The sequence below is a fragment of the Pinus tabuliformis genome, chromosome 5_2 (genome assembly GCF_031772625.1).
Source record: "Pinus tabuliformis cultivar Carrire ecotype Pingquan chromosome 5_2, CPIR1, whole genome shotgun sequence".
Taxonomy (NCBI): Eukaryota; Viridiplantae; Streptophyta; class Pinopsida; order Pinales; family Pinaceae; genus Pinus; species Pinus tabuliformis.
The window spans coordinates 425,246,672-425,274,616 of record NC_142306.1 but is presented as its reverse complement, the minus strand read 5'-3'; the positions used below and the strand labels follow the sequence as shown (position 1 = coordinate 425,274,616).

The following is a 27,945-nucleotide window of genomic DNA, read 5'->3' as shown; positions in this document are numbered from 1 at the left end:
TTAAATATACATAAAAATTAGTTTAAATAAAATAAAGTAATAAATATAATATAATTTCAAAATATAAAATATTGATAATAATTAGTTCACACTTTACATATGCCCAGAAACTAGACTAAATGAAATAAAATAATGAATATAATAATATATTGGAGAAAATGGAGAAACTGTCAAAACCCAAAAACGAAGTAGTTGCCAATTTTTTTTACTATAAATGTAGAAGAGGTTTAGGGGTTGTGGTAGACTGTAGTTTCTCTAAGTCCAATAGAAGAGAAGAGTTTATGTTGTGCGCTTCGTTTGCTTCGAAAATGAGACTCTCTTTTAGTTATGTGATCACACGTGTAATTCTATGCAAATGGGTGGCTGTGAGTAATGGCTGGCAGCCAGCCACTGCAACTTGGTACGGCAATCTTCATGGATTCGGGAGTGACGGTAATTGCAATATTAAAATGAGTGAGGGGCGTTTGTTCTGGAAAGCCGGTGACTGTGGTGATCACTGATGAATGTCCAGGTGGCGGAGTCTGCGGAGGTGGCAAAACACACTTTGATCTCAGTGGTGCCTCCTTTGACAGCATTGCAGCTCCCGGTAAAGATGCAGACCTCCGTAAGATTGGAATCGTGCCTATATCATTCCAACGGTATTTTATATCTACTCTACTGAATTAACGCCCCATCAATAACAATTTGGCCCATTTATAATTTCAATTGTTTTTACATAAAACACACTTGCTTTTTGTTGGTTATGCAGGGTGCCTTGCCAATACTCGGGGATGAATGTTGCCTTCCACGTTGACGCAGGAGCCAATAATTTCTATTTCGCAGTATTTATTCAATATCAAGCAGGAGATGGTGATCTTGCAGCAGTTGAGCTACAACAGGTATTCTGCACATATATATACCCAAGTTTTATGATATATACACAGATTCATACTTTGTGTGTATATATATATATATATGATGAGAGAGAGATTTATATAAGAGCTGGGATTTTGTGTCATATGATCTCCGTTTTTTTTTATTTGATTATGATGCAGGCAAACTCTAAATCATGGCAAAAGATGACACATAAATGGGGTGTAAACTGGGTTCTCAATAGCCCTAACCCTCTCCAAGCGCCTTTCTCTATTCGATTGACCTCTCTTTCCGGCAAGAAAACGCTCACGGCAAACAACGTTATCCCGAAAAATTGGCAACCCACTGCTACATACAAATCGAATGTCAACTATCACTAAGGGTCAATTGCACCCACTGCTCTCACTCTATGAGAGGCATGCCGCACACGCGTTGATATTTTTGTTTCTTTGTCAAGAAATTTTGTGTATATCATTAGCAACAGTGCTCTACTCCCTTCGAGTGTAAGAGTCCGCTAAACTCCCTTAGCAACAGTGCTCTACTCCCTTCGAGTATAAAGGAAGGGGTTTTGCATGACATGACGTTATATAATTTCGTATCATTAAATCTTTTTGTTTTTTAGATTTTAAATGCTTGTTTTTTTAAATATGTTAAAATAAATTGATTTTTATTATATTTGTGTTTTAGAGTTTTATCAATTTTAAAATGTAAATTTTGAACTATATTGCAATTTAGTTGCGAAAACAATAATGGAAAGCAATAATTTCATATATAACAAAAAAATCATAGATGAAATTCTAAAATGATTTAATTGTGTAAATAGGTTACTTATTCTACATTTGGGATGGGAATTTGTTTTTTAGATTTTAAATGCTTGTTTTTTTAAATATGTTAAAATAAATTGATTTTTATTATATTTGTGTTTTAGAGTTTTATCAATTTTAAAATGTAAATTTTGAACTATATTGCAATTTAGTTGCGAAAACAATAATGGAAAGCAATAATTTCATATATAACAAAAAAATCATAGATGAAATTCTAAAATGATTTAATTGTGTAAATAGGTTACTTATTCTACATTTGGGATGGGAATTTGTTTTTTAGATTTTAAATGCTTGTTTTTTTAAATATGTTAAAATAAATTGATTTTTATTATATTTGTGTTTTAGAGTTTTATCAATTTTAAAATGTAAATTTTGAACTATATTGCAATTTAGTTGCGAAAACAATAATGGAAAGCAATAATTTCATATATAACAAAAAAATCATAGATGAAATTCTAAAATGATTTAATTGTGTAAATAGGTTACTTATTCTACATTTGGGATGGGAAAATAGTGCACTGTTTCTAAAATAAAATATTAGACAAAAAATAATAATGTAAAATATAATATTAACTCATTTTAAAATAATACAAATTAAAAATAACTAACATAATAAACAGTTTCAATTTAGTTTGTTATATCGTAATTTTAGCTTTGGTCTCATGGATATATAGTTCTTTTACCAATTATATTTAAAAAATAATAAAATAATAAAATATTAGGTAAACAATAATAATGTAAAATATAATATTAATTCATTTAAAAATAACAAAAGTAGAAAATAACTAAAATAATAAATAGAACATAAAATATAATATTAACTCATTTTAAAATAATAAAAATTAAAAATAACTAAAATAATAAGCCGTTTCAATTCAGTTTGCTATATCGTAATTTTAGTTTTGGTCTCATGGACATATGGTTTTTTTTACCAATTATATTTAAAAAATAATAAAATAACCAGTTTACAATTTAAAAACTACTGATAACAAAAAAGACATGGTTCACTATTGATTATGAATTAAATAGTTAATTTTATTCTTAATAGATGGTTTTTATATAGAGAGATAAAGTAATTAAAAGTAAAATAAATTGAGTGCTTTATGCATTTTAGTACGAGCGAGTTGTGTAATCCATACGGAATTGACACATAGCATTTAAGAATAATTTGATAACGAAGTTTAATATGAACAATGTGTGTAATTCATTATATGATTTTGGTATATAAAAACATATGTATAAATAAAAAGAAAGATTCATACCATAAATAAATGTTTCCATATTAAGTAATACAATTTTATATTAATTTTAATTTGTATGATAAGTAATTGGAATTATTATTATTATTAACAATAAAAATAATGTGCGCCCATATAGATATCCGTTCGCCCAAAAGAATGAAATTGAAAAAATCATCGTGGAACTCTTGGAAGCAGGCGTCATTCGTCCTAGCATTAGTCCTTATTCATCGCCCATGGTCATGGTGCTCAAGAAAGATGGGGAATCACATATGTGTCTAGACTTCAGGGCCCTCAACAGGTTGACAGTCAAAGATAAATTTCCCATTCTGGTTGTCGATGATTTGCTGGATGAACTAAATGGGGCTCAATTATTTACTAAGCTTGACCTTCGCACGGGCTATCACCAAATTCGCATGAAAGAAGTAGACATTCCAAAGACTGCTTTCCGAACTCATGAAGGCCATTATGAGTTCCTGGTCATGCCATTTGGTCTTTGTAATGCCCCATCCACTTTTTAGAGCCTCATGAACCACCTGCTCAAACCATATCTTCCAAAATTTGTCCTTGGTTTCTTTTATGACATCCTCATCTACAGCCACACCTGGGCCACACATCTTTAGCATGTAGATCTGCTCTTGCAACTTCTCCGGAAGCGTAAATTATTTGTCAAGATGTCCAAGTTCTCTTTTGGCATGGAAAAAGTTGAGTATTTGGGCCACATTGTGGGGCGTGAAGGTGTCAGGGTGGACCGCAAAACGATCCAAGCAATGTAGGATTGGCCTCAACCAAAGACCTTGAAGATCTTGAGAGGATCTTTGGGTCTCACGGGCTACTATCACAAATTTTTCCACAATTATGGTCGCATTACTAGACCCCTCACTCAACTCCTCAAGAAAAATTCATTTATCTGGAATGATGAAGTGCAACAGGCATTTATAGCTCTCAAACATGACATGTGTTGCACTCCCGTATTAGCACTACCTGACTTCACCAAATATTTTGTGATTGAATTTGATGCTTCAGGTATGAGCATTGGGGTGGTCTTAATGCAGGAAGGTCGACCCTTGGCCTTCACTTGCCAACAACTAAGTGGGACAAATCTGGGACAATCTACCTATGAGAAGGAGATGATGGCCATCTTACTTGCAGTAGATACCTGAAAACCTTACTTATTGGGGCGACGTTTCAAAATCCGCATAGACCATCAAAGCCTTAAATATTTTTTGGAGCAACGCCTATCCTCATCACAACAAAATAATTGGCTCGCCAAAATTCTAGGATATGATTATGAGATAATTTACAAGAAAGGGCACACAAATGTCGTAGTAGATGCGTTATCATGCCAATTTGAGGAGGAAAGCACAATCTCCCTTCCCATTCCAGAATGGATGGAAGAGGCTCACATGGAATGGTTTTCACATCCTTTGCTCTCCCAACTCATTAATAAATTACAGGCAGATCCAAATTCCACAGCGGGCTACTCTTGGCAGGATGAGATTCTTCGCTACAAGGACAGAGTCATGATATCACCAACATCCACCCTCAAAAATTGCATTTTGGCAGAGTTGCACTCATCTCCCACTGCAGGCCATTCAGTCTTTTAGAAGACTTATGCTCGCACTCGACGTTCACTCTTTTGGATAGGCATGAAAAATGACACTGTGGATTTTGTAGCTGAGTGCGACATATGTCAGTGTCACAAAGGAGAAATAGTCAAATCCCCAGGCACATTACAACCATTGCCCATCCTGGCCTCAATCTGGACGGAGGTTTCTATGGACTTCATTACAAGTCTTCCGAAGTCAGACAACAAGTCAGCCATCATGGTGGTTGTGGATAGACTTTCTAAGTATGCTCATTTTTGCGCCCTACCCCACCCTTTTACACCGAATTTGGTAGCTCAATCTTTCATTGAATAGATCTTAAAATTGGATGGCATGCCCACTTTCCATTGTGTCTGATCGTGACCCAAAATTCACCAGTAACTTTTGGCAAGAACTCTTTAGACTACAAGGTACCCAACTACAACTCAGTGTTTCCTATCATCCCAAAACTGATGGTCAAACTGAAGCAGTCAACAAATGTCTAGAGACCTACCTTAGGTGTTTCACTTCAGAAAAGCAACATCTATGGGTACAGTGGTTACCTCTAGCCGAATGGTGGTATAACACCAACTATCATGACACCACCAAAATGACTCCATATGAAGTAGTTTATAGTCAACTCCCTCCTTCACCTACTTGTTATATCAAGGGATGCTCGAAGGTACAAGCAGTGGATCAACTCCTACAGAACCGCACAACCATGCTGGCCCGCCTCAGATAGAATCTCCATCAAGCTGAAAACCGCATGAAGCAATAGGCAGATCAACATCATTCAGAATACCAATTTCAAGAACGGGATCAGGTATTTTTGAGGCTGCAACCATATGAGCAAACATCACTCAAAGACAAGGGTTTTCAGAAATTATCTCCAAAATTCTACGAACTGTATCAAGTACTTCAGCGCATCGGAGAAGTCGCCTACAAGCTAGCTTTGCCACCCACTGCAAAAATCCATCATGTCTTCCATGTCTCATGGCTCAAGAAAGTGATTGGGAACCATTGCCGAATTCAAACCAGTCTACCTGAATTGGACGAAGAAGGGTCAATCTGGCTCCAACCTGAATAGGTTCTTGAGATGTGACAATAGTGCCTGCGCGGCTGCATGATCAAGGAAGTCCTCGTCAAGTGGAAAGACACCTCTCCAGAAGATGCAACCTGGGAACGAACCACTATTCTTCAGCAGTTTCCACAGCTTCAACCTTGAGGACAAGGCTATTCTTATGGGGGAGGGTATGTTAGGGTCTAATCCTAACCCCCTTATTTATGTAATAGGATCAAGTCATAGTTATAGTTAAGTAAAGAGCCAATAAAGCCCATATTAATAATTGTAAGTGGTTGACCCGGACTTAAAGAAGGGAGCACAATTAACTGCAAATGGGCCATGGTATTAGATAGATGGTATTAATAAGAACCATGGTATTGATCCATGGCATTGCATGTATGAATCCTATCTAAAGGATAGAGACTCCCCTCATCGAGCATCATGTCTTATTTTGTAATTGAGCCCAACTCTATTGGAGGATGCCCCCTCGAAGAGGCAAGTGAACATTGCTTTCCTTTCTTAATAATAAAATACTTGCTGTTATTTCTTATTGTTCTATGTTTGGGTATATTTCTTCACATATTTGGTATTCTGGTATCTTCTTGTAGGTCCAGAGTGTTAGTTCCTAGATTTACCTCAGGCTGAAAAGGTAGAATCAAGGGCCAACATCAAACCACGCTCAGCCTGGTAGCTAGCCCTACCAGGTTAGGAAACGGCTCTCTCCGGGTCAATCTCAACAAATTATGATCGATGGGGGCTTGATATGACTGATAGAAATACTGATCTTAGGCTAGGTATAAGTGCAAGAGAGTTTGATTGAATAAAATGATGTTTTGTTGGCTCAGATGGAAAGGTCAATTTTGGGTGCAGGGATTGAGGCTCAACCTTGCAGAGATCTCAATGGGGCAAGGTAGGAATTTTTTTTTGGCACTTAAAGTTAAATGAGATGGAAGGAATAGATAGGTGAGGTGTTGAAAAGGGCAAGGGAAATCATGGATCCTCCCCAAACAGTTGAAAACATCAAGAAACTGAAGCAAACTTCAAGTAGAGCATTGCAATTTCAATGGATTCTACTTACACTCTTGTTTGTTTAGCTCAGAAGAAACAAGATAGAGAATGGCATACATAACACATAAGAAAATTCACAATTACAAAGAAAAGCACTATACCAATACAAATTTCCACATGGATCCCAAAGAGTGCTGCAAGTCCTGGTCTCAATTCCTTAGGCAAAATGAAAATATGAGTGTACAATGAAGCTCTTTGCTTTCTCAAAAGTCCAACCATGCTAATGACTGAAAAACAACATAATATAGACAAATCATAGCTCATGCTAGTCTCTAGGGGTCGAGCTCACATGTTTAGGAGCTGATCCAACTGATTCTAACCTAGGAACTAGAAATCAGGCAGTGGAACAACATGCCTCTAGAAACTAGGGAACTGATCCATTCAGTTTCAAACAACTTTTTAACAGACGAATCTACCTTACTAAGTGAAAATTTGACATATTTACATCATGATCCATCAATGTACATGAAATTACATCATAATTTTCCATTAAGAGAGTGAAAAGGTCACACTAGCCAAAACTCGGCGAAAAACAGAGCAATACTTGGTCAAACTGGCAATTTTTTCTCTATGCGTCACCCCTGATTCTCTATGCGTAGCACCTGTTTGGACCCAATTTTGGAGGCCTTCCTAGTGTCCAAATTAGCTCCAAGTGTGCTTGTTGGAAAGGTCTTCCTGTCTACTTTCCAACCCAAGTGGAATGTTTTAAATTGGCCTTCATTTTCCCTATCAAAAATCGAATCTCCCAAGACTGCTTCCTGTGTGTCAAAATAGGGGCAATGAGGTCATTTTTTGAGTGTTTTTGACCTTTTTGAGGGCTCAAAACTTGCCAAAATTTCTTGGCCATAGATAGGAAAGCATAAATTTTCATGCTAAATCCAAAAATTCTTAGTTTTTGTGCTTTGGAGGCTCCTAGAAAAAGAGAGCACCACGTGGCACAGCGCATAGGGAAGAAAAACCTGTTTTTTGTGCCAAAATAAAGTGCCCCAAATTTTTTGAAATTTGGGCTGAGTCTTCTCTATCAAGAGCTATGTTGGGCCAAGAAATCCTTAGCCAATATCTGAAGTCGATCACGCTCCTTTTTCCTCTTTGATGCCTTCTTCAATTTTGCTTTTAAACTCTTGATTCTCGCCTTGTAAACTTTGTTCCTCGCCATGTAATGAATAGCCATGTGTCTCAACAAGTTTTGCTCCTTGTTGGCCTTTTCTAGCTTCCTCTCCAAGTGGATATTGGCTCTTTCAAGCCATGACTCCCTATCGGAATTAACCTCCTGCTCAAGTGAAGTGAACTCCACCCTCCTCCTTTGGGCAGCTTGGCGATTCTCCCGAATGTTTTGCAACTCCATAATCACCTGCTGGTCCTCAAGCTGCTTATTCCTTTGCTCCAGGTACTATATTCTCCATTGGGCTCTATCCAAGTTGATAGACAAGGCATCAATGTTTGCCTGTTGCTCCTGAATTATTTCTCTAAGATTTGTGCTTTGCGGGCCCATATCAGTATCATCACCCTCAATGAGAATGAAATCAGTCTCCAGCTCACCTGATGGTCCTTCCTCCTGTAGTGGCCTCTTACCTCTGTCCTGAACCTGTTGTGCTTATGACGGAAGTGAGGCCCCTTCCACCCCGGGTGGAGATAACACTCGCTTTGCTGCTGCAAACAACTGTCTAGTGCTCTTCTGATATGTAATAAACATCGACATAGTAGTAGTCTGCGCCTCGTGACCCTCATGCTGATAAGAAGGTCCACTTGCCTCATGCGAAGCCTCTGAAGGTCCCTGAGGAGCTTTGAAAAACTCACGAGAGATGAAGTCCTCCCAAGTGATGCCCTGTAAGCCAAGCTGATGAATGACTACAATTTTGATGAGAGCAAAATGGTATATACTATTGAACTGCTGCTAAGGAGTCTTCTGCTGCACTAGGGTGGTCATCTTTTCTATGTTTCAGAACATGAAGTAAGGGATGTTCACCATCCATACCCAAGTAAAATGCATCAACAACCTGATATGATAAGCATATAAATGGGAGAACCGGCCCTCACAGCTGAAATACTTCATGATCAGTTTCATTAAAGGAGCATATTCATCTTTGAGGTACTGAAAAGGAAACACTCTCTTGAGCTGTCTCAAAAAGCCAGGCTTGATGTACAGTTCATAATGCTACCGGTTAATTGCTTCCTCTCGTTCCATTGTTCTCCAATGTTAGGTATGCTAGTTTCTAGTGAAATGGATTCTGGTGTTAATGTGAAAGTGACACCAGCTAGAGTAGCTTGACCATCATGTAAATGCAACACAAATAAGCGGGCGAACTCATGGTGAAACTGAATGGTAGCAGCCTTTTCACAAAATTCATAGCAGGACTGGTGTTGGAAACAAGATATGGCAAGTGGGCAGGCCTGTAACTCAGCAAGGGTAGTTGGTTCTTCTCTAGTATGTTTGCCACCTCTATGAGGCCTCCTGGGTGCATGTACCTCTGTTGGTGAGTCACTGTGGGTCTCCTCTTCATACTCATATGAAGGATCAGATGCCATCTCTGCTAGTAAACAAACTACCTTGGAGCTGCCTTGATGAGAAATAGGTGACTGTGATGTTTTTGACTTTTGGCCACCAAGGGAAACAGTGATATGAGGGACTGTGGAGGGGGAAAATAGTGAGGGATTTAGGGACTGTTGGGGTAGGGTTAGTTAAGGGAAAAGGGAATTAGAGTGTAGTTTGGGAGTTTTTAGTATGAGACTAGGGTTTGGGAATTTGCTTTTGGGATTTTGGGAAAGGGAACTTGGGATAGGGGATTAGTGAATTTAGGGGGTAGGAGAACTTAGGGAGAGGAAATCAATGGAAAAATGGGGTAAGGGAGTGATGGAGGAATTTAAAGGATGGACTTGGTATCAAAACAGTTGATACAAAACCCTAGCACTGTTTGCTTTGGAAATTTTGAAGAGGTAGGGTTGATTTCTTTAAACAATCACCATTCATCAACCACCATGAAACAAGCACCAAACTTGGATAAAAAAAAGTGATGGAGGCTCAACCTACTTGTACCAAGACAAATCCATGCATTTTGGGCGATTTGGAGCAAGTGTTTGAAGTTTTGGGCTTGTTGGCTGTGTGCGCTGTGCATCCAACCTAATGCACCGCGCCCAGTGTATGCACCGCGCCCATGTCTTTTTGCACTAAGAAATGCAGTCCAATGTGCTACGCCAGTTATGTCCTCCGTGCCACCTGCCTAGTGCGCCGCGCCTCTGGTTTTTGACTGATTTTCTCCAACTTATCTCTGCTCACCCCAAAATGTCTTTGCCTTGTTTCCACTTTGCAAATTAACTCTTGAAATGAAGAAATAGCTTATAAACAAGGAGCTTTAAATTTTTTGCTCATAAAACCCATTTTTACAATGGTTTTTGAATTGACTTTATTTTCAAACTCTGTTTTTGGACATTTTCACTTCATTTGAGATTTTTGATGAACTAAATGACATGAGCTTTGCTTGTTTTATAGGTGTTGGAACTACTAGGGCTAGGGAAAGTGACCAGGGTTACAGATGAAGGGATTTACAATGAAGAAAACAAAATTTCATGATTTTTGTACAATAAAAGCAAAAATACTCTGTTTTTTCCTCAGCACTTGATGATGAAATTTATTGATGCTGGAACCTCCTCATGGCCTACTGGTTATTATTGGACACTTCGAAACTCCTTTTGATGAAACCCTAGACCTAAATGACAATGAAACCCTAAAGCAAAACCTTTGCAATATTTAAGACAAAAGATGATTTTATATGCTTTGAAATGAACAAACATGAGCCAGCAAGTAGATCACATGAGGGAAACTGTAGGAAAGCCACTATCGTCAGATGATCCAGGTGCCTAATGGAATGCAGCTGACTGAGCGGGACGCCTAATATGCAATGAAACAAGAGGATTTGATCTCTGATAGAGGGATGAAGATACCGACACTAAACAGTTGAAAACATCAAGAAACTAAAGCAAACTTCAAGTAGAGCACTGCAATTTCAATGGATTCTACTTACACTCTTGTTTGTTTAGTTAAGAAGAAACAAGATAGAGAATGGCATACATAACACATAAGAAAATTCACAATTACAAAGAAAAGCACTATACCAATAAAAATTTCCACATGGATCCCAAAGATTGCTGCAAATCCTGGTCTTAATTCCTTAGCCAAAATGAAAATATGAGTGTACAATGAAGCTCTTTGCTTTCTCAAAAGTCCAACCATGCTAATGACTGAAAAAAACATAATATAGTCAAATCATAGCTCATCCTAGCCTCTAGGGGTCGAGCTCACATGTTTAGGAGCTGATCCAACTGATTATAAACTAGGAACTAGAAATCAGGCAGTGGAACAACATGCCTCTAGAAACTAGGGAACTGATCCATTTAGTTTCAAACAACTTTTTAACAGATGAATCTACCTTACTAAGTGAAAACTTGACATATTTACATTATTATCCATAAATTTACATTAAATTACATCATAATTTACCATTAAGAGAGTGAAAAAGTCAAACTAGCCAAAACTAGGCAAAAAACAGAGCAATATTTGGTCAAACTGGCAATTTTTTCTCTATGCGCCACCCCTGATTCTCTATGCGTAGCACCTGTTTGGACACACTTTTGGAGGCCTTCCTAGTGTCCAAATTAGCTCCAAGTGTGCTTGCTGGAAATGTCTTCCTATCTACTTTCCAACCCAAGTATAAGTTTTCAATTTGGCCTTCATTTTCCCTATCAAAAATCAAATCTCCCAAGACTGCTTCTTGTGTGTCAAAATAGGGGCAGTGAGGTCATTTTTTGAGTGTTTTTGACCTTTTTGAGGGCTCAAAACTTGCCCAAATTTCTTGGCCATAGGTAGGCAAGCACAATTTTTCATGCCAAATCCAAAAATTCTAAATTTTTGTGCTTTGGAGGCTCCTATCAAAAGCGAGTGCCACGTGGCGTGGCGAATAGGGCAGAAAAACCTGTTTTTTGTGCCAAAAATTTCAAAAATGCAAAAAGTGCCCCAATTTTTTTGAAATTTGGCTGAATCTTCTCTATCAAGAGCTATGTTGGGCCAAGGAATCCTCGGCCAATATCTGAAGTCGATCATGCTCCTTTTGCCTCTTTGATGCCTTCTTCAATTTTGCTTTCAAACTCTTGATTCTCACCTTGCAAACTTTGTTCCTTGCCATGTAATGAATAGCCATGTGTCTCAACAATTTTTTCTCCTTGTTGGCCTTTTCTAGCTTCCTCTCCAAGTGGATATTGGCTCTTTCAAGCCATGAATCCCTATCGGCATTAACCTCCTACTCAAGTGAAGTGAAATCCACCCTCCTCCTTTGGGCAGCTTGGCCATTCTCCCGAATGTTTTGCAACTCCATAATCACCTGCTGGTCCTAAAGTTGCTTATTCCTTTTCTCCAGGTATTGTATTGTCCATTGGGCTCTATCCAATTTGATAGATAAGGCATCAACGTCCGCCTGCTGCTCCTGAATGATTTCTCTAAGATTTGTGCTTTGTGGGCCCATATCAGTATCATCACCCTCAATGAGAATGAAATCAGTCTCCCGCTCACCTGATGGTCCTTCCTCCTTGTAGTGGCCTCTTGCCTCTGTCCTGAACCTGTAGTGCTAATGACGGAAGCAAGGCCCCTTCCACCCTGGGTGGAGATAACACTCGCTTTGCTGCTGCAAACAACTGTCTAATGCCCTTCTGATATGTAATAAACACTAGGATAGTAGTAGCCTGCACCTCGTGACCATCATGCTAATAAGAAGGTCCACCTGTCTCATGCAAAGCCTCTGAAGATCCCTGAGGAGCTCTGAAAAACTCACGAGAGATGAAGTCCTCCCAAGTGATGCCCTGTAAGCCAAGCTGATGAATGACTACAATTTTGATGAGAGCAAAATGGTAAATACTGTTGAACTGCTACTGAGGAGTCTTGTGTTGCACTAGGGTGGTCATCTTTTCTATGTTTCGACACATGAAGTAAGGGATGTTCATCATCCGCACCTGGGTAAAATGCATTAGCAGCTTGATATGATAAGCATATAAATGGGAGAATCGGCCCTCACAGCTGAAATACTTCATGATCAGTTTCATTAAAGGAGCATATTCATCTTTGAGGTATCGAAAAGGAAACACTCTCTTGAGCTATCTCAAAAAGCTGGGCTTTATGTACGGTTCATAATGTTGCCAGTCAATTTGTTGCCTCTTGTTCCATTGTTCTCCAATGTTAGGTATGCTAGTTGCTAGTGAAATGAATTCTAGTGTTAATGTGAAAGTGACACCAGCTAGAGTAGCTTGACCATCATGTAAATGCAACACAAATAAGCAGGCCAACTCATGGTGAAACTGAATGTTAGCAGCCTTTTCACAAAATTCATAGCAGGACTAGTGTTGGAAACAAGAGATGGCAAGTGGGCAGGCCTGTAACTCAGCAAGGGTAGTTGGTTCTTCTCTATGCAAATGAGACTCTCTTTTAGTTATGTGATCACACTTGTAATTCTATGCAAATGGGTGGCTGTGAGTAATGGCTGGCAGCCAGCCACTGCAACTTGGTACGGCAATCTTCATGGATTCGGGAGTGACGGTAATTGCAATATTGCATTGTAGTATTAGTATTATATTATATACAAATTGGAATGAAAGAGAAAATGAAACTGTATTTCTAATTTTGTTGCACTGCAGGAGGCGCATGTGGATTCGGAGGCATAGTGAAAGGATCCCCTTTCAATTCAAAAATAGCCGCAGGAAGTTCAGTCCTGTTCAAAGGTGGACAAGGCTGTGGAGCTTGCTATCAAGTAAAGTGCACTGAGAGGGGCGTTTGTTCTGGAAAGCCGGTGACTGTGGTGATCACTGATGAATGTCCAGGTGGCGGAGTCTGCGGAGGTGGCAAAACACACTTTGATCTCAGTGGTGCCTCCTTTGACAGCATTGCAGCTCCCGGTAAAGATGCAGACCTCCGTAAGATTGGAATCGTGCCTATATCATTCCAACGGTATTTTATATCTACTCTACTGAATTAACGCCCCATCAATAACAATTTGGCCCATTTATAATTTCAATTGTTTTTACATAAAACACACTTGCTTTTTGTTGGTTATGCAGGGTGCCTTGCCAATACTCGGGGATGAATGTTGCCTTCCACGTTGACGCAGGAGCCAATAATTTCTATTTCGCAGTATTTATTCAATATCAAGCAGGAGATGGTGATCTTGCAGCAGTTGAGCTACAACAGGTATTCTGCACATATATATACCCAAGTTTTATGATATATACACAGATTCATACTTTGTGTGTATATATATATATATGATGAGAGAGAGATTTATATAAGAGCTGGGATTTTGTGTCATATGATCTCCGTTTTTTTTTATTTGATTATGATGCAGGCAAACTCTAAATCATGGCAAAAGATGACACATAAATGGGGTGTAAACTGGGTTCTCAATAGCCCTAACCCTCTCCAAGCGCCTTTCTCTATTCGATTGACCTCTCTTTCCGGCAAGAAAACGCTCACGGCAAACAACGTTATCCCGAAAAATTGGCAACCCACTGCTACATACAAATCGAATGTCAACTATCACTAAGGGTCAATTGCACCCACTGCTCTCACTCTATGAGAGGCATGCCGCACACGCGTTGATATTTTTGTTTCTTTGTCAAGAAATTTTGTGTATATCATTAGCAACAGTGCTCTACTCCCTTCGAGTGTAAGAGTCCGCTAAACTCCCTTAGCAACAGTGCTCTACTCCCTTCGAGTATAAAGGAAGGGGTTTTGCATGACATGACGTTATATAATTTCGTATCATTAAATCTTTTTGTTTTTTAGATTTTAAATGCTTGTTTTTTTAAATATGTTAAAATAAATTGATTTTTATTATATTTGTGTTTTAGAGTTTTATCAATTTTAAAATGTAAATTTTGAACTATATTGCAATTTAGTTGCGAAAACAATAATGGAAAGCAATAATTTCATATATAACAAAAAAATCATAGATGAAATTCTAAAATGATTTAATTGTGTAAATAGGTTACTTATTCTACATTTGGGATGGGAAAATAGTGCACTGTTTCTAAAATAAAATATTAGACAAAAAATAATAATGTAAAATATAATATTAACTCATTTTAAAATAATACAAATTAAAAATAACTAACATAATAAACAGTTTCAATTTAGTTTGTTATATCGTAATTTTAGCTTTGGTCTCATGGATATATAGTTCTTTTACCAATTATATTTAAAAAATAATAAAATAATAAAATATTAGGTAAACAATAATAATGTAAAATATAATATTAATTCATTTAAAAATAACAAAAGTAGAAAATAACTAAAATAATAAATAGAACATAAAATATAATATTAACTCATTTTAAAATAATAAAAATTAAAAATAACTAAAATAATAAGCAGTTTCAATTCAGTTTGCTATATCGTAATTTTAGTTTTGGTCTCATGGACATATGGTTTTTTTTACCAATTATATTTAAAAAATAATAAAATAACCAGTTTACAATTTAAAAACTACTGATAACAAAAAAGACATGGTTCACTATTGATCATGAATTAAATAGTTAATTTTATTCTTAATAGATGGTTTTTATATAGAGAGATAAAGTAATTAAAAGTAAAATAAATTGAGTGCTTTATGCATTTTAGTACGAGCGAGTTGTGTAATCCATACGGAATTGACACATAGCATTTAAGAATAATTTGATAACGAAGTTTAATATGAACAATGTGTGTAATTCATTATATGATTTTGGTATATAAAAACATATGTATAAATAAAAAGAAAGATTCATACCATAAATAAATGTTTCCATATTAAGTAATACAATTTTATATTAATTTTAATTTGTATGATAAGTAATTGGAATTATTATTATTATTAACAATAAAAATAATGTGAGATAAATAAATGGACACAACAAGTGTCAATTTATAATAAACATCCAACCACTTACTTCATTATAGCTGACATGTTACAATTTTTTTTTAAAGAATGATAAAAGCTAATTAAATTATTATTATTATTTATAAGAAATTTATATATAAATAACATATCTACATTTAATAAAACATGGAATACTAATCTTAAACTTATTTTTCACCACAAATAAAGAGATTTTATTCATTTTACTTAATATGCATATCTTATGTCTTACCCCACAAACAAGGAAATCTTAAACATCAATTTCAATTCTAAAAGTTATTCTTAAAAGCAAATTATTATTATTATTATTGAATCGATTGTTACTTATTTATCTAGGATTGTAGGAGTGGGGGGTTGTTTTTCACCCCAAAAGACTTACAGAAACATCTTATGCTTGGAAATTGAGACCTAGCTAAAACAACTAGCCAAAGGCTCCAGCTCATAATCTAAATTCACTCATAATTATCATCCTTAGCCTTGGCTTTCTTCCAAAACATAATAAATTGAAAAATATATCTTTAAAAAAATCAATGCTCACATTCCCAAATTTCAACTTTGTAAGTTGTTCCATGTTCTTCCCTAGAGTAATCAAGAATTAGACAAATTGGCCATTAAAGGGACTAGTTTGGAAACATGGATGATATGGATCAATCGACTAAGTCAATATGACATATCCCCTCATGCTCCTCCTTCCATGGGAATGGATAAGTTATTACTATGTCTTTTTTTGTTACTACTATGTTTTAATTTGGTAATGTAAATATTATTTTATTATTTTTAAATGTAACATTATAGGATAATATCTTTCCCTTATTGGACTGTAGAGAGACCTATCGGTGCAATTAAATAGTTAATCCATTTTTATATATGAAAATATTAAATTTAAATAAGTGATTGACTAATCCATTTTTATATATGAAGTTAATAAATTTAAATCAGTGATTGACTAAATTCATAAGGCTCGAAAATGTTTTAATATTCATACTCACTTAAGAAGCCATACAACAATATTCATCAATGCATTATAAGTCATGTCACTTGCAGGGATTTGAACCTAGGTGGGGAAGATTACAACTATTTTGCTAAACCACCGAAGATAACCCTAGTTGATTGATTATTATTAAGTATACTAGGAATGCTGATAAAAATTGCCTTGTAAGCTTATTCCTCCACCTTTTCCACTTTAAACACATCTCGTTGATTGATTATTATTAAGTATACTATAATATACTTAAGGGCAGGTTCTAGAATTGTCTACTGAAGACATTTTGTACCTAGAATGCTATCGTAGATAACTCATGAATATAGAGAGAGGCCATATATTAAAAAATGGTGGTAGTTTCATAGGATGGTTTAGTATTGAGACTGACCCGTTTCACTCTAGGAGGTTGAGTAGCACCAATTTTGGAAAGCACATCAACGATGGTCTAAAGTGGTTATTTCTTAAATGGATCAAGTGGGAAGCTTTAAAGAGTGGTGAAGAAAAGTGCAAAAATCGATATATTTCATAGTGGATATGAGTGCTAGTAATGACCATATCAAAAAAAATCTGACAAAGATTTATTTATTGTTGTAATGTGTTTTTAATGTTTTCCATGTAAGCATTAAGGGAGGGTGTTGGAAGTAATGATTCCATGTTCTGTGTAGCTGCCATTAAGAGTTAAGAGGAATCAATCTAGAGGTTGTTGTTTCCAATGTATGAGTTGTGTCAAAGTTAGTAATTTATGTCTCTTATATATGTAACCTTTCTGATCAACAAAAATATCTAAGTGTGATTTGTTGTGTGTAATCAATTGCTCTCTCTTCTCTCTCTATTTTATAGCAAATGGATGAAAAATAATATAATGATCTAATCCATATCAACTTCATCAATATGGATGGAAAATACATAATTATCCAATATACATCACCCATAATTCATAACACTAACTTCTTCATGATTGTAGGTTTCCTAGGCATCCATCATACTTCTAGTCCTCATGTTAATTATGCTCCTATAGGAAACTACTATCTTTATTCTAATTTATTGAGATATTTTTTATCCCAAAAGAAAAACACAGTTTGAAAAGTGTATTCTCCTCCTCAATAGACTTTTATTGGCTACTTGTTTTCTCAAATATGATATCTAGGTTCCACGTCATGGCTCATGAGTTTTTAGCCAATTTTGCATAATTTTCTTTTTTCTAATACAACATCTTTCTAGTATTTTCTTAAAACATGATGTGTCCTAATTCCAATTATGTCTCCATGATTATGTTTTCTTTTCCACGATATTTCTATTGATTGCTTATATTTCCTAATTTGAGCACTAGTTGTAGAGTTTCATATCTTGGAAGTAAATTGATACCTGATTTTCCCCTTATACTATTTATATCATAACATCCTCATACTGATTCCATTTTTGAATTGTAATATCTCATTGGTAAGCCTTATTTAAGATTTTTGATTTAAAATCAAAACACATTTTCATACCATTGGAAGATTCTAAAAATACACAAATTTTTATGTTGTCTTAGCACTCTTAACAAGTTAAAATTACTTGTAAATATACTTTGTAATTGTCATATAGTTATATGTATAGTCTCTCTGTGCTCCTCTTTTTTAATTAACAAGGACTGGCGTAGGTATATATATATATATATACCTACGCCAGTCCTTGTTAATTAAAAAAGAGGAGCACAGAGATATTTATGCTTTGTGGTACTACATCTTCATCATGTCCAATATATCACCCCGATCGTGACAGGGAATTGAACCGGTGACTTCACATCAAGGAGTGCCTTAACAGAGCACACAATCACCGTCTATCCAAGATCCTGTGGACTATATATAAATAATTATAATTTTCATATATCTATGTAGATAGTCTATTTTTTATCCTCCTTTTTAATTGACAAGTACAAATAAAGTTCATAGCAATGGTATTAAAGTTATAGAAATTAAAAGTAGAATGTGTAAAAGTATAAGACTCTAATGGGAAGCTATAGAGATTACAAAGGATGGGAAGCGAAAAGGAAAGAATAAAAAAATGGGGGTAGAAAAGAGGAAAGAAAAAGAAATGAGGGTGGGGGGGGGGATGATTTCAGAGGAGGAGAGGAGAGGAGAGGTAAAGAAGGACCACGAACTGAAAGGGAGTTGTTTTAAAGGTTAGTTTTTATGGAAATCAGTCATGCCCACTTGGTTTGTAACCTATCTTCCTCCACATTCAAACTCAAATTCCCCATAGAACTACCACCTAATTTTCCATGTCACAATATGAAAATTTTCAAATTTTCAAAATTTTATAATTCATCTTTTATCAATAAAATTTATTTTTCTAGAATTTTAATCTACCCAAAATTGACAACTCTTGTGCTATAATTAACTCATTACATCACTAATTTTGATCTCATTACCCTTGATTTGACTCTTATATCTTTCATCTTTTGTGGATTTCATCCCCTATATTTCATCTCAAATCAAGAGATTCACCCATCTCTGTCCCATCAGGAATTATATCAAGTAGTGATCCAAGTGGATCCTCAAACAAAGTGGCATGGAAAATCTCAAAATTCAAAGTGGTAGAAAAGCAAGTATCCTAACATTAGATCAAAGTGCTTGTCGCCTTGATTCCAATGGTGCAAATGGCAGTCCAATCTGTGTCCGGATGATGAAGTTGTGGTAGAAAGAAGGTTTCCTTGTTCCTATGGAAAATGAGGCTTTTTCCCTAAAAATGGCTTTAAGCTTTTAAAAAGAAAAATCGCAATTGAAGAAGTCAAAGGGGCAGACTTAAGGAGTAGCAGTGAAATCTCGATTAAATAGGAGTCAACGACAAGCGATGGCTGATATCGGGACTTAAGGCAGGGGACATGCGATCGACACCAGCAATCGGAGGAGCAATTAGATTGGCGGATCGGCATCGGCGACATCAGGATGACCGGATCGGTGGATTGGGTCGGCGAAACCCAAGGACCGAGACCCCTGGATCGTAGTGATGCGATATGCCGATGCGATATGCCAATATTGGCGATATCGGCGACTAACGATCGGTGATCGGCGGTCGACAATCCTCGCTAACAGGAGTATGGAACAAGTGACTTGCGATTTGCGATTAGCGCGGACCCGATTATGTTATAAAGCTAGATTTCACATAATTTGAAATTCGAGTAAAAGGATTTTGGTCTGTTTTTTCCAATGTTTTGTGTATTATCACTTGGAACCAACAAGGCCTATTTCTAAGGTTTGTTGCACCTGCCGACCCTTCCATCTAAACGGCCTCTATTATAAACAAAACAACTACGATTTTTAAGCAACATTGTGTTATAAAGCCCAAGGCATGCAGTAGTGTATGGGAGAGAGGATTTTCAGCACGCAGTTCGAGGTAGGAGAGCTTTTAGAAGGGTCAATAGTGTATTTTGTCTGATTTGGAAAAATCTTATATGTTTTCAGCCCCTCTCAACGCCACAGACGCATTGGTACTATCCATTTCTCCATTTGAGGTCTCCATTTCACAGCCATTGTCCAGAATGGATGTATAAGCAACCTTTTTATGTAACTGGTGATCGTAATTCTCTTCTTTTCATGTCATTTAATATATGAAGGCCTCCCCATTGATCGAGCATATCTCGTAGACATAGTTCGAGTTGGACGAAATCCATTATCAAGTCTTGTTGTCTTCTTGTCGTGCCTTTATGTGTTCCTTCTTCTTTTATGTGTGCACATTAGATTTCTATGTTAAGCTGAAATTTCTACATGTGATTCTTTTCATACATCTATAAGCAAAAGATCCCTGGATCAAGTGGTATCAGAGCATGTCTTTTTAGATGTGAATTGCATGTTTGTATGATAACAGGAGACAGACTTCTAAGAGGCGAAGGGGAATTAGAGACTTTCGATCTCGAAGCGGGGCATGCACATCGAAGGAGAAACATGGTAGAAGATGAAGCTCATCTTGAAGAGGAGCACAATTTCTGCAAGACCTTCTATTCAATGGTAGAGAATATTAGTCAGTTGGTTTTAAGGCTAGAAAAAGCAGAGGAGAGAAAGCCAGAAGAACAAGGTTCAGCTGGTGGAGAGAACCCCCTCCTTCTCCTTCCACGAGTGAGGATTCTCCTTCCTCTCACCACCATAATCATAGAAATTCAAAGGATGCATCTAAGAAACATTTCTTTAAATTAGATGTTAAATTTGATCTTCCCATGTTTAATGGTGAAAGTAATCCAGAAAAGCTTAATAATTGGATAAGGCTCATTGAGATTTACTATAGGATTCAACAGATCATGGAGGATGAGGCAAAGATTCAGTTGGCTTCTCTATGACTGAGCAGCACCGCTCTCGTTTGGTGGGAGAGAAAATTGCAGCACAGTAAGAATGTGGGTAACCCCTTTTCCTCATGGCCTAATTTTATTTCTGTGTTAAAGGAACAATTTTATCCTTTAGGATACAAGAAAAAAACTTTAATGAATTGGAAATATTTAAGGCAAGGCAAAGGTCAGGATGTTCAGAGTTTTATAGAGGAGTTTAGAAAGACAACACTTAATCTGGGTATTGCACTTGATACACCTAAATTTGTAACTAAGTATATTGGCTCATTGCATAACTACATTAAGCATTCATTGTTGTTGTTTGAACCAACCACTATTGACGCAGCTAGCGTAAAGGAAATCCATATTGAGAATAGGGGCAAAAATGAAAGAGATGATCATTCCAGAAAACCACCGTTCAAACTTCCCAATGGCAAATCTAAAGCGAAATGGAAAGGAAAGGAGAAGAAGATGAAAGCAACCAAAGAAGTAGAAAGGCTGTATTGCAATCACTGCAAAAAGGAAGGCACGATGACGATTACTGTTGGAAATAGTACCCAGAAAAGCGTCCAAAAAAGTATGGAGGAAAATGGAAGTAGAAGACAGTGGCAACTGCGCAGCAAGAACTTGGATCGGATTTTGTAGATGAAGCGTTAATCACAACTGCGGGAACAAAAGGTACTCTTACACCTCATGTTAATTCTGAATCACATGAAGGCACGAGTTCTATAAATGAGTCCCTTCCTAATGACCGAAATAGAATTGAACTGATTCATATCAGAGTTGTTGTAAATCATACTAAAGTAGAAACTCTCTTTCATATTGGATCCCAAGAAAACTTAATCGCAGAATCCTTGGTAAAGAAACTCGGCTTGGAAACAAAACCACACCTGAAACCTTACCCACTTGGATGGATACATGATAAAGCAAAATTGAATGTAACCAAACAGTGTAAAGTAAAATTTGTAATCGCTTCTAAGCTAGTGGATGAAGTAGAACTGGATGTGATTCCATTGGATATCTATGGCATGGTGTTAGGGAGCCCATATTGTATGATAGAAAGGTAGTCTTATTTCGTCACGAAAACAAATACCAAATCACAAATGATGGGGTAGAATATATAATAAGGGCTCATCAAAATAAAATCAATGCCAACCTTGTAAGCATTGGACAAATGAAAAGTCCGGTGAATGCCTGTAAGGGTTGCATGCTGATGGTTGTAAGGGAAAAAGAGGAAAAATTACCTAATGCTTTCCAGGGCTGCGATTAGGAACATAAATAGGAATTATTTGAATTAATTTCTAATTATGAGGTGTTGTTTCAGGAACCGAGGGGATTACCTCTCGAAGAGCGAAATCCAACATGAAATCCATTTGCAGCATGACACTCCTTTATTGAATATTAGCATGTACACGATGTCGACCATTGAGATGGAAGAAACCAAGTAACAGGTGCAAGAATTGCTGGACCAAGGGGTCATCAGGCCAAGCACTTCTCTGTGTGGCTCACCGATTGTCTTAGTCCCAAAGAAAGATGACACATGGAGGATGTGTGTGGATTACCACACACTAAACAAGATCACAGTGAAAAATCACTACCCTCTTCCATGCATTGATGACTTAATAGATCAGTTAAATAATGTTGTTTATTTCACAAAATTGGATTTGCGCAGTGGTTATCATTAGGTCCGGATTACAGAGCAGGACGTGTGGAATATTGCCTTCAAGACCAAATAGGGGTTGTTCGAATGGATGGTGATGCCATGCGGACTTTGCAACTCTCCAGCCACTTTTATGAGGGTCATGAATGATCTCATTTGACCTTTCATTGATGAATTTGTTCTTGTATATTTAGATGATATACTTGTCTTTAGTAAAATTTGGGTTGAACATGTGTGTCATGTAAAGAATGTGCTTGATGTACTAAAAAAAGAAAAGCTCTTTGTAAAGTTGTCATATTGTGAGTTCGAGAAAACCTCTTTGGGTTACCTAGGTCATATTGTTGGTCATGGTCAGTTAAAGATTGATCCTTCTAAAGTTGAAGAAATTGTAAATTGGCCTAAGCCTACTAGTGTAACGAGGTCTGTAGCTTTTTAGGTGCAGTCCAGTATTGGAGGATATTTATTGCTAATTTCTCTGTTATTGCAGCACCTCTGCACACATTGATAAGCGTGAAACGGGTCTTCCAATGGGGAGGAAGACAACAGAAGTCCTTCGAAACATTGAAGGAAAATATCAGCACCGTGTCACTCTTAGCCTTACTCGATCTCCAACAGCCATTCGAGATCGAAAACGATGCCAGTGGTTATGCCATGGGAGTTGTACTGATGTAGAAAAATAAGTCAATTTGTTACCATTCTAAGAAGCTTTCTCAAGTTGTGATAAACTATCCCACTTATGACAAGGAGCTTTATGCCTTGATGTAGAGTGTGAAAAAGTAGAAACAGTACCTAATCGACAAGGAGACCATCATCCATACAAATCATTAGCCCTTGTAGTACCTTCAGTCACAAACCAAGTTGCAGCAATCTCGTCATTTCAGGTGGATGGGTTCTCTTCAACAATTTCATCTGGTAATAAAGTATAAGAAGGGCACTAGCAATAAAGTGGTCGATATGATATCTCGCCCTCCTATTTCTGCTTCTTTTATTTTACATAATGCTTCATTGTCTTTTGAGAGTTATGCTGAACAATATGCTAATGATGATGACATTAAGGAGATTTATGCAAAACTAACCCATGGTTCATAGGTGGACAACTATCATTTGCAGGGGAAACTGTTGTATCACCTTGGTAAATTGTGTATTCCCACAGGGGAAAGAGTACATGTAATTCAAGAGGCCCACACCTCTCTTGTGTCTGGACACTTTGGTGTTGAAAATACTTTATGTCATGTACAAAGATTTTGTTTTTGGCCTCATATGAAAAACATTGTGACTCGCTATGTAAAGGGTTGTGTGATGTGTTCTGTTTCAAAGAACACACCACTCCCTATTCCGAGTCATCCATGGGAAAGTGTGTCAGTGGACTTTGTAGGAGTTTTGCCTCTGTCTAGGAAGATTCACGACTATTTGCATGTCGTCGTTGACCATTTTAGCAAGATGTGTATTCTTTTGCCTTGTAAAAAGCAGATCACTGTAGAGCAGACTGCTTCTCTTTTCTTTCAGCATGTTTGGGTCCATTTTGGATTACCCACATCGATTGTGTCAGATCGAGACTCTCGATTTCTTGGAGAGTTTTGGACTAGCTTGTGGAAGATGATGGACACCAAATTGAAAAGAAGCACGACATTTCATCCGTAGACTGACGGTCAGACGGACAGACAGAGGTTGTCAACCGTATCATGGTACACTTGTTACGAGGCTATTGTGGAAAACATCCCATGTTGGGGGATGACCATCTCCCATATGTGCAACATTCCTACAACCGAGCAGTGCACTCATCTACACATTGTTCACCATTTGAGACATGTTTTGGTTACCTGCCAAAGGACCCTTTTGATATGGTCTTTGGAAGGGAAGCTAGATCCAGTGGACATAATGAAAGGGACAAATCTCAGCAGTTCATTCAACAAATCCAATTGATTCACCAAGTAGTGCAAGAGTAATTGGAGAAAAGTCAAGCCCGTTACAAGGCTCAACATGACAAACACCAAGTCGACCATCAATTCCAAGTGGGTGACAAAGTGTGGTTCCACATCAGTAAGGACAGGATGAAGGGAGGAGGGAAGAAGTTGCGACCCATCCGGTATGGTCCATTCACCATATTGGAGAGGATCAGAAACAATGCCTTTCATCTTGATTTGCCAATATATATGCATATGTACTCAGTAGTGAATGTAGAGAACTTAAAGCTGTATGAACCACCATTGATCATGTACATCGATGAGGTGGGAACAGTTCCTATAGTTGATGATTTTGCACTCGTATCTCGATGAGTTACCTGAAGACATCATCCTTGATAGAAGAACCAGGACTTCACGACGGGGAGATGTGGAATACCTTCAATTTGGGTTCAAGGGAATGCACCCCAGGAAGGAAAAATGGCTAGAGAAGGAAAGGGTGAGGGAACAATTCCCTCACTTGCCAATTGACTAATGAAATCTTTTGGCAGCCCAAAAGCTCCTCAATGGGGAGGATTGATCCAGGTGGATCTTCAGACAAAGTGGCATGGAAAATCTCAAAATTCAAAGTGGCAAAAAGGAAAGTATCCTGATATTAGATCGAAGTGCTCGTCACCCTGATTCTAACGGTGTGAATGAAACTCCAATCCGAGTCCAGACGATGAAGTTGTGGCAGAAAGAAGGTTGCCTTGTTCCTATGGAAAATGAGGCTTTTTCCCTAAAAATGGCTTTAAGCCTTTAAAATGCAAAATCGCAATCAAAGAAGTCAAAGGGGTAGACTTAAGGAGAAGCTGCGGAACCCTCGATCAGCGATCTCCGATTAAATCGGAGTCGGGGACAAGCGATGGCCGATATCGAGACGTAAGGTAGGCGTCATGTGATCGGCATCGGTAATCAGAGGAGAAATAAGATTGGCGGATCAACATCAACGACATCGGGATGATCGGATCAGCGGATTAGGTTGGTGAAACCCAAGGACCGAGACCCCTGGACCGTAGCGATGCGATATGCCAATGTGATACGCCGATATTGGCGATATTAGTGATTGACGATTGGCGATATCAGCGATCGCTAGTCGAAAATCCCTGCTAACAGGACTATGGAACAAGTGACTTGTGATTTGCGATCAGCGCAGACCCGATTATGTTATAAAGCCTGATTTCATATAATTTGAAATCTGGGTAAAAGGCTTTTGGTCGGGTTTTTCCAATGTTTTGTGTATTATCGCTTGTTACCAAAATGGCCTATTTTTAAGGTTTGTTCCGCCCACCGATCCTTCCATCTAAATGACCTTTACTATAAACAGAACAACTCTAATTTTTAAGTGGTATTATGTTATAAAGCCCAAGGCATGCAGTAGTGTACAGGAGAGAGGATTTTCAGCATGCACTTCAAGGTAGGAGAGCTTTCAAGAGGGCTGATAGTGTATTTTGTCTGATTTGGACAAATATTATATGTTTTCAGCCCCTCTCAATGCCACAAATGCATTGGTGCTGTCCATTTCTCCATCTGAGGTCTCTATTTCACAGCCATTGTCCAGAATGGAGGTATAAGCCACATTTTTATGTAATTGGTGATTGTAATTCTCCTTTTTTCATGCCATTTAATATATGAAGGCGTCCCCATTGATCGAGCACGGCCCAGAGATGTAGTCCGAGTTGGACGAACTCCGTTATCAAGTCTTGTTGTATTCTTGTCATGCCTTTATGTGTTCCTTCTTCTTTTATGTGTGCACATTAGATTTCTGTGTTAAGCTGCAATTTCTACATGTGATTCTTTTCATACATCTATAAGCAAAAGATCCCTAGATCAAGTAGTTTCGATACACCCTATAATATTTCCTCTATAAGAAAAGTTGGACCCATATGGCTTGAGTGTTGTAACATTGGCTCTAATACCACTTTGTAACAACCTCACTCAAGCACTGACTTGTATCACTACCTCTGTAACATGATATTTTTGAAATTTCCCCTTTAATTTGATATTTTTATTATTGTTTGAGCATGTTTAATTCATTCTACCATGCAATGCATTCAACTACAGGAATGTAACTACATAAATGTGATCTTTTAAATGACTATTCACATTAAACACACAAAATTACATGAATATTAACAACAAAATACAACTTAAAAGTATAAAATATTAACAATAGTACAATGAATATTGAGATATCTTCAAACCTTAATACGAGGATAATTATGGAGCCATTAATTAAATAGATAAAATAGATGATGGCATAGTTTAAATAATAGATGAAATTATTTTTTGGCCTGAATAAGATAATATAAGTTTTAACAAGATTGTGATTTCTTTTTGTTTAAAATACACCTTTAAATTAAATGCATAAATGGATTAAGAACCTCCAAAAATCCCTAGAGGTTCTCTAAAGGAAAGATAGGTTTTATATCCTCAATCCCTACAAAGATGTTATAAGAAAAATATTGTTTATCCTTGAATATTGGATGCATAAAAGTGTCGAGTTGCTGATATAGAGATGGGGAGAAAATCAACCATAGAATTTGCTTTTGAGATTGCCGCAAATTAGGGAGCCATGTTATCCCAGACCCTACAATTTCTGAGTTTGAGTAATAACCTTTGTCCACTGATTGTTGAGCTTCTAAGATGAGCATCTCTCAACTAATAAAATATTAGGTAAACAATAATAATGTAAAATATAATATTAATTCATTTAAAAATAACAAAAGTAGAAAATAACTAAAATAATAAATAGAACATAAAATATAATATTAACTCATTTTAAAATAATAAAAATTAAAAATAACTAAAATAATAAGCAGTTTCAATTCAGTTTGCTATATCGTAATTTTAGTTTTGGTCTCATGGACATATGGTTTTTTTTTACCAATTATATTTAAAAAATAATAAAATAACCAGTTTACAATTTAAAAACTACTGATAACAAAAAAGACATGGTTCACTATTGATTATGAATTAAATAGTTAATTTTATTCTTAATAGATGGTTTTTATATAGAGAGATAAAGTAATTAAAAGTAAAATAAATTGAGTGCTTTATGTATTTTAGTATGAGCGAGTTGTGTAATCCATACGGAATTGACACATAGCATTTAAGAATAATTTGATAACGAAGTTTAATATGAACAACGTGTGTAATTCATTATATGATTTTGGTATATAAAAACATATGTATAAATAAAAAGAAAGATTCATACCATAAATAAATGTTTCCATATTAAGTAATACAATTTTATATTAATTTTAATTTGTATGATAAGTAATTGGAATTATTATTATTATTAACAATAAAAATAATGTGAGATAAATAAATGGACACAACACGTGTCAATTTATAATAAACATCCAACCACTTACTTCATTATAGCTGACATGTTACAATTTTTTTTTAAAGAATGATAAAAGCTAATTAAATTATTATTATTATTTATAAGAAATTTATATATAAATAACATATCTACATTTAATAAAACATGGAATAC

At 36.5% G+C, this 27,945-nt stretch overlaps 2 protein-coding genes across 2 annotated transcripts; both read left to right on the top strand.

The window, feature by feature from the left end:
* Positions 1–355: 355 nt before the first annotated feature.
* On the top strand, positions 356–1,232 carry LOC149159421 (expansin-B16-like). The gene is made up of 4 exons (XM_089434306.1): positions 356–365; positions 455–638; positions 749–878; positions 1,035–1,232. The coding sequence occupies exons 1-4, from the start codon at positions 356–358 to the stop codon at positions 1,230–1,232; spliced, it is 522 nt and encodes a 173-aa protein (XP_089290432.1).
* An 11,852-nt stretch (positions 1,233–13,084) lies between these two features.
* LOC149159420 (expansin-B16-like) lies at positions 13,085–14,208 on the top strand. The gene is made up of 4 exons (XM_089434305.1): positions 13,085–13,208; positions 13,307–13,616; positions 13,727–13,856; positions 14,011–14,208. The coding sequence occupies exons 1-4, from the start codon at positions 13,085–13,087 to the stop codon at positions 14,206–14,208; spliced, it is 762 nt and encodes a 253-aa protein (XP_089290431.1).
* The last annotated feature ends 13,737 nt before the right edge of the window (positions 14,209–27,945 follow it).

Bases quoted from the DNA above. Each gene is read 5' to 3' on its own strand.
- LOC149159421 (XM_089434306.1), top strand. The intron at 639-748 runs GTATTTTATATC...TTGGTTATGCAG, and splicing joins GTGCCTATATCATTCCAACG to GGTGCCTTGCCAATACTCGG. The intron at 879-1,034 runs GTATTCTGCACA...ATTATGATGCAG, and splicing joins CAGCAGTTGAGCTACAACAG to GCAAACTCTAAATCATGGCA.
- LOC149159420 (XM_089434305.1), top strand. From the start codon at position 13,085: ATGAGACTCTCTTTTAGTTATGTGATCACACTTGTAATTCTATGCAAA. The intron at 13,209-13,306 runs GTAATTGCAATA...GTTGCACTGCAG, and splicing joins TCATGGATTCGGGAGTGACG to GAGGCGCATGTGGATTCGGA. The intron at 13,857-14,010 runs GTATTCTGCACA...ATTATGATGCAG, and splicing joins CAGCAGTTGAGCTACAACAG to GCAAACTCTAAATCATGGCA.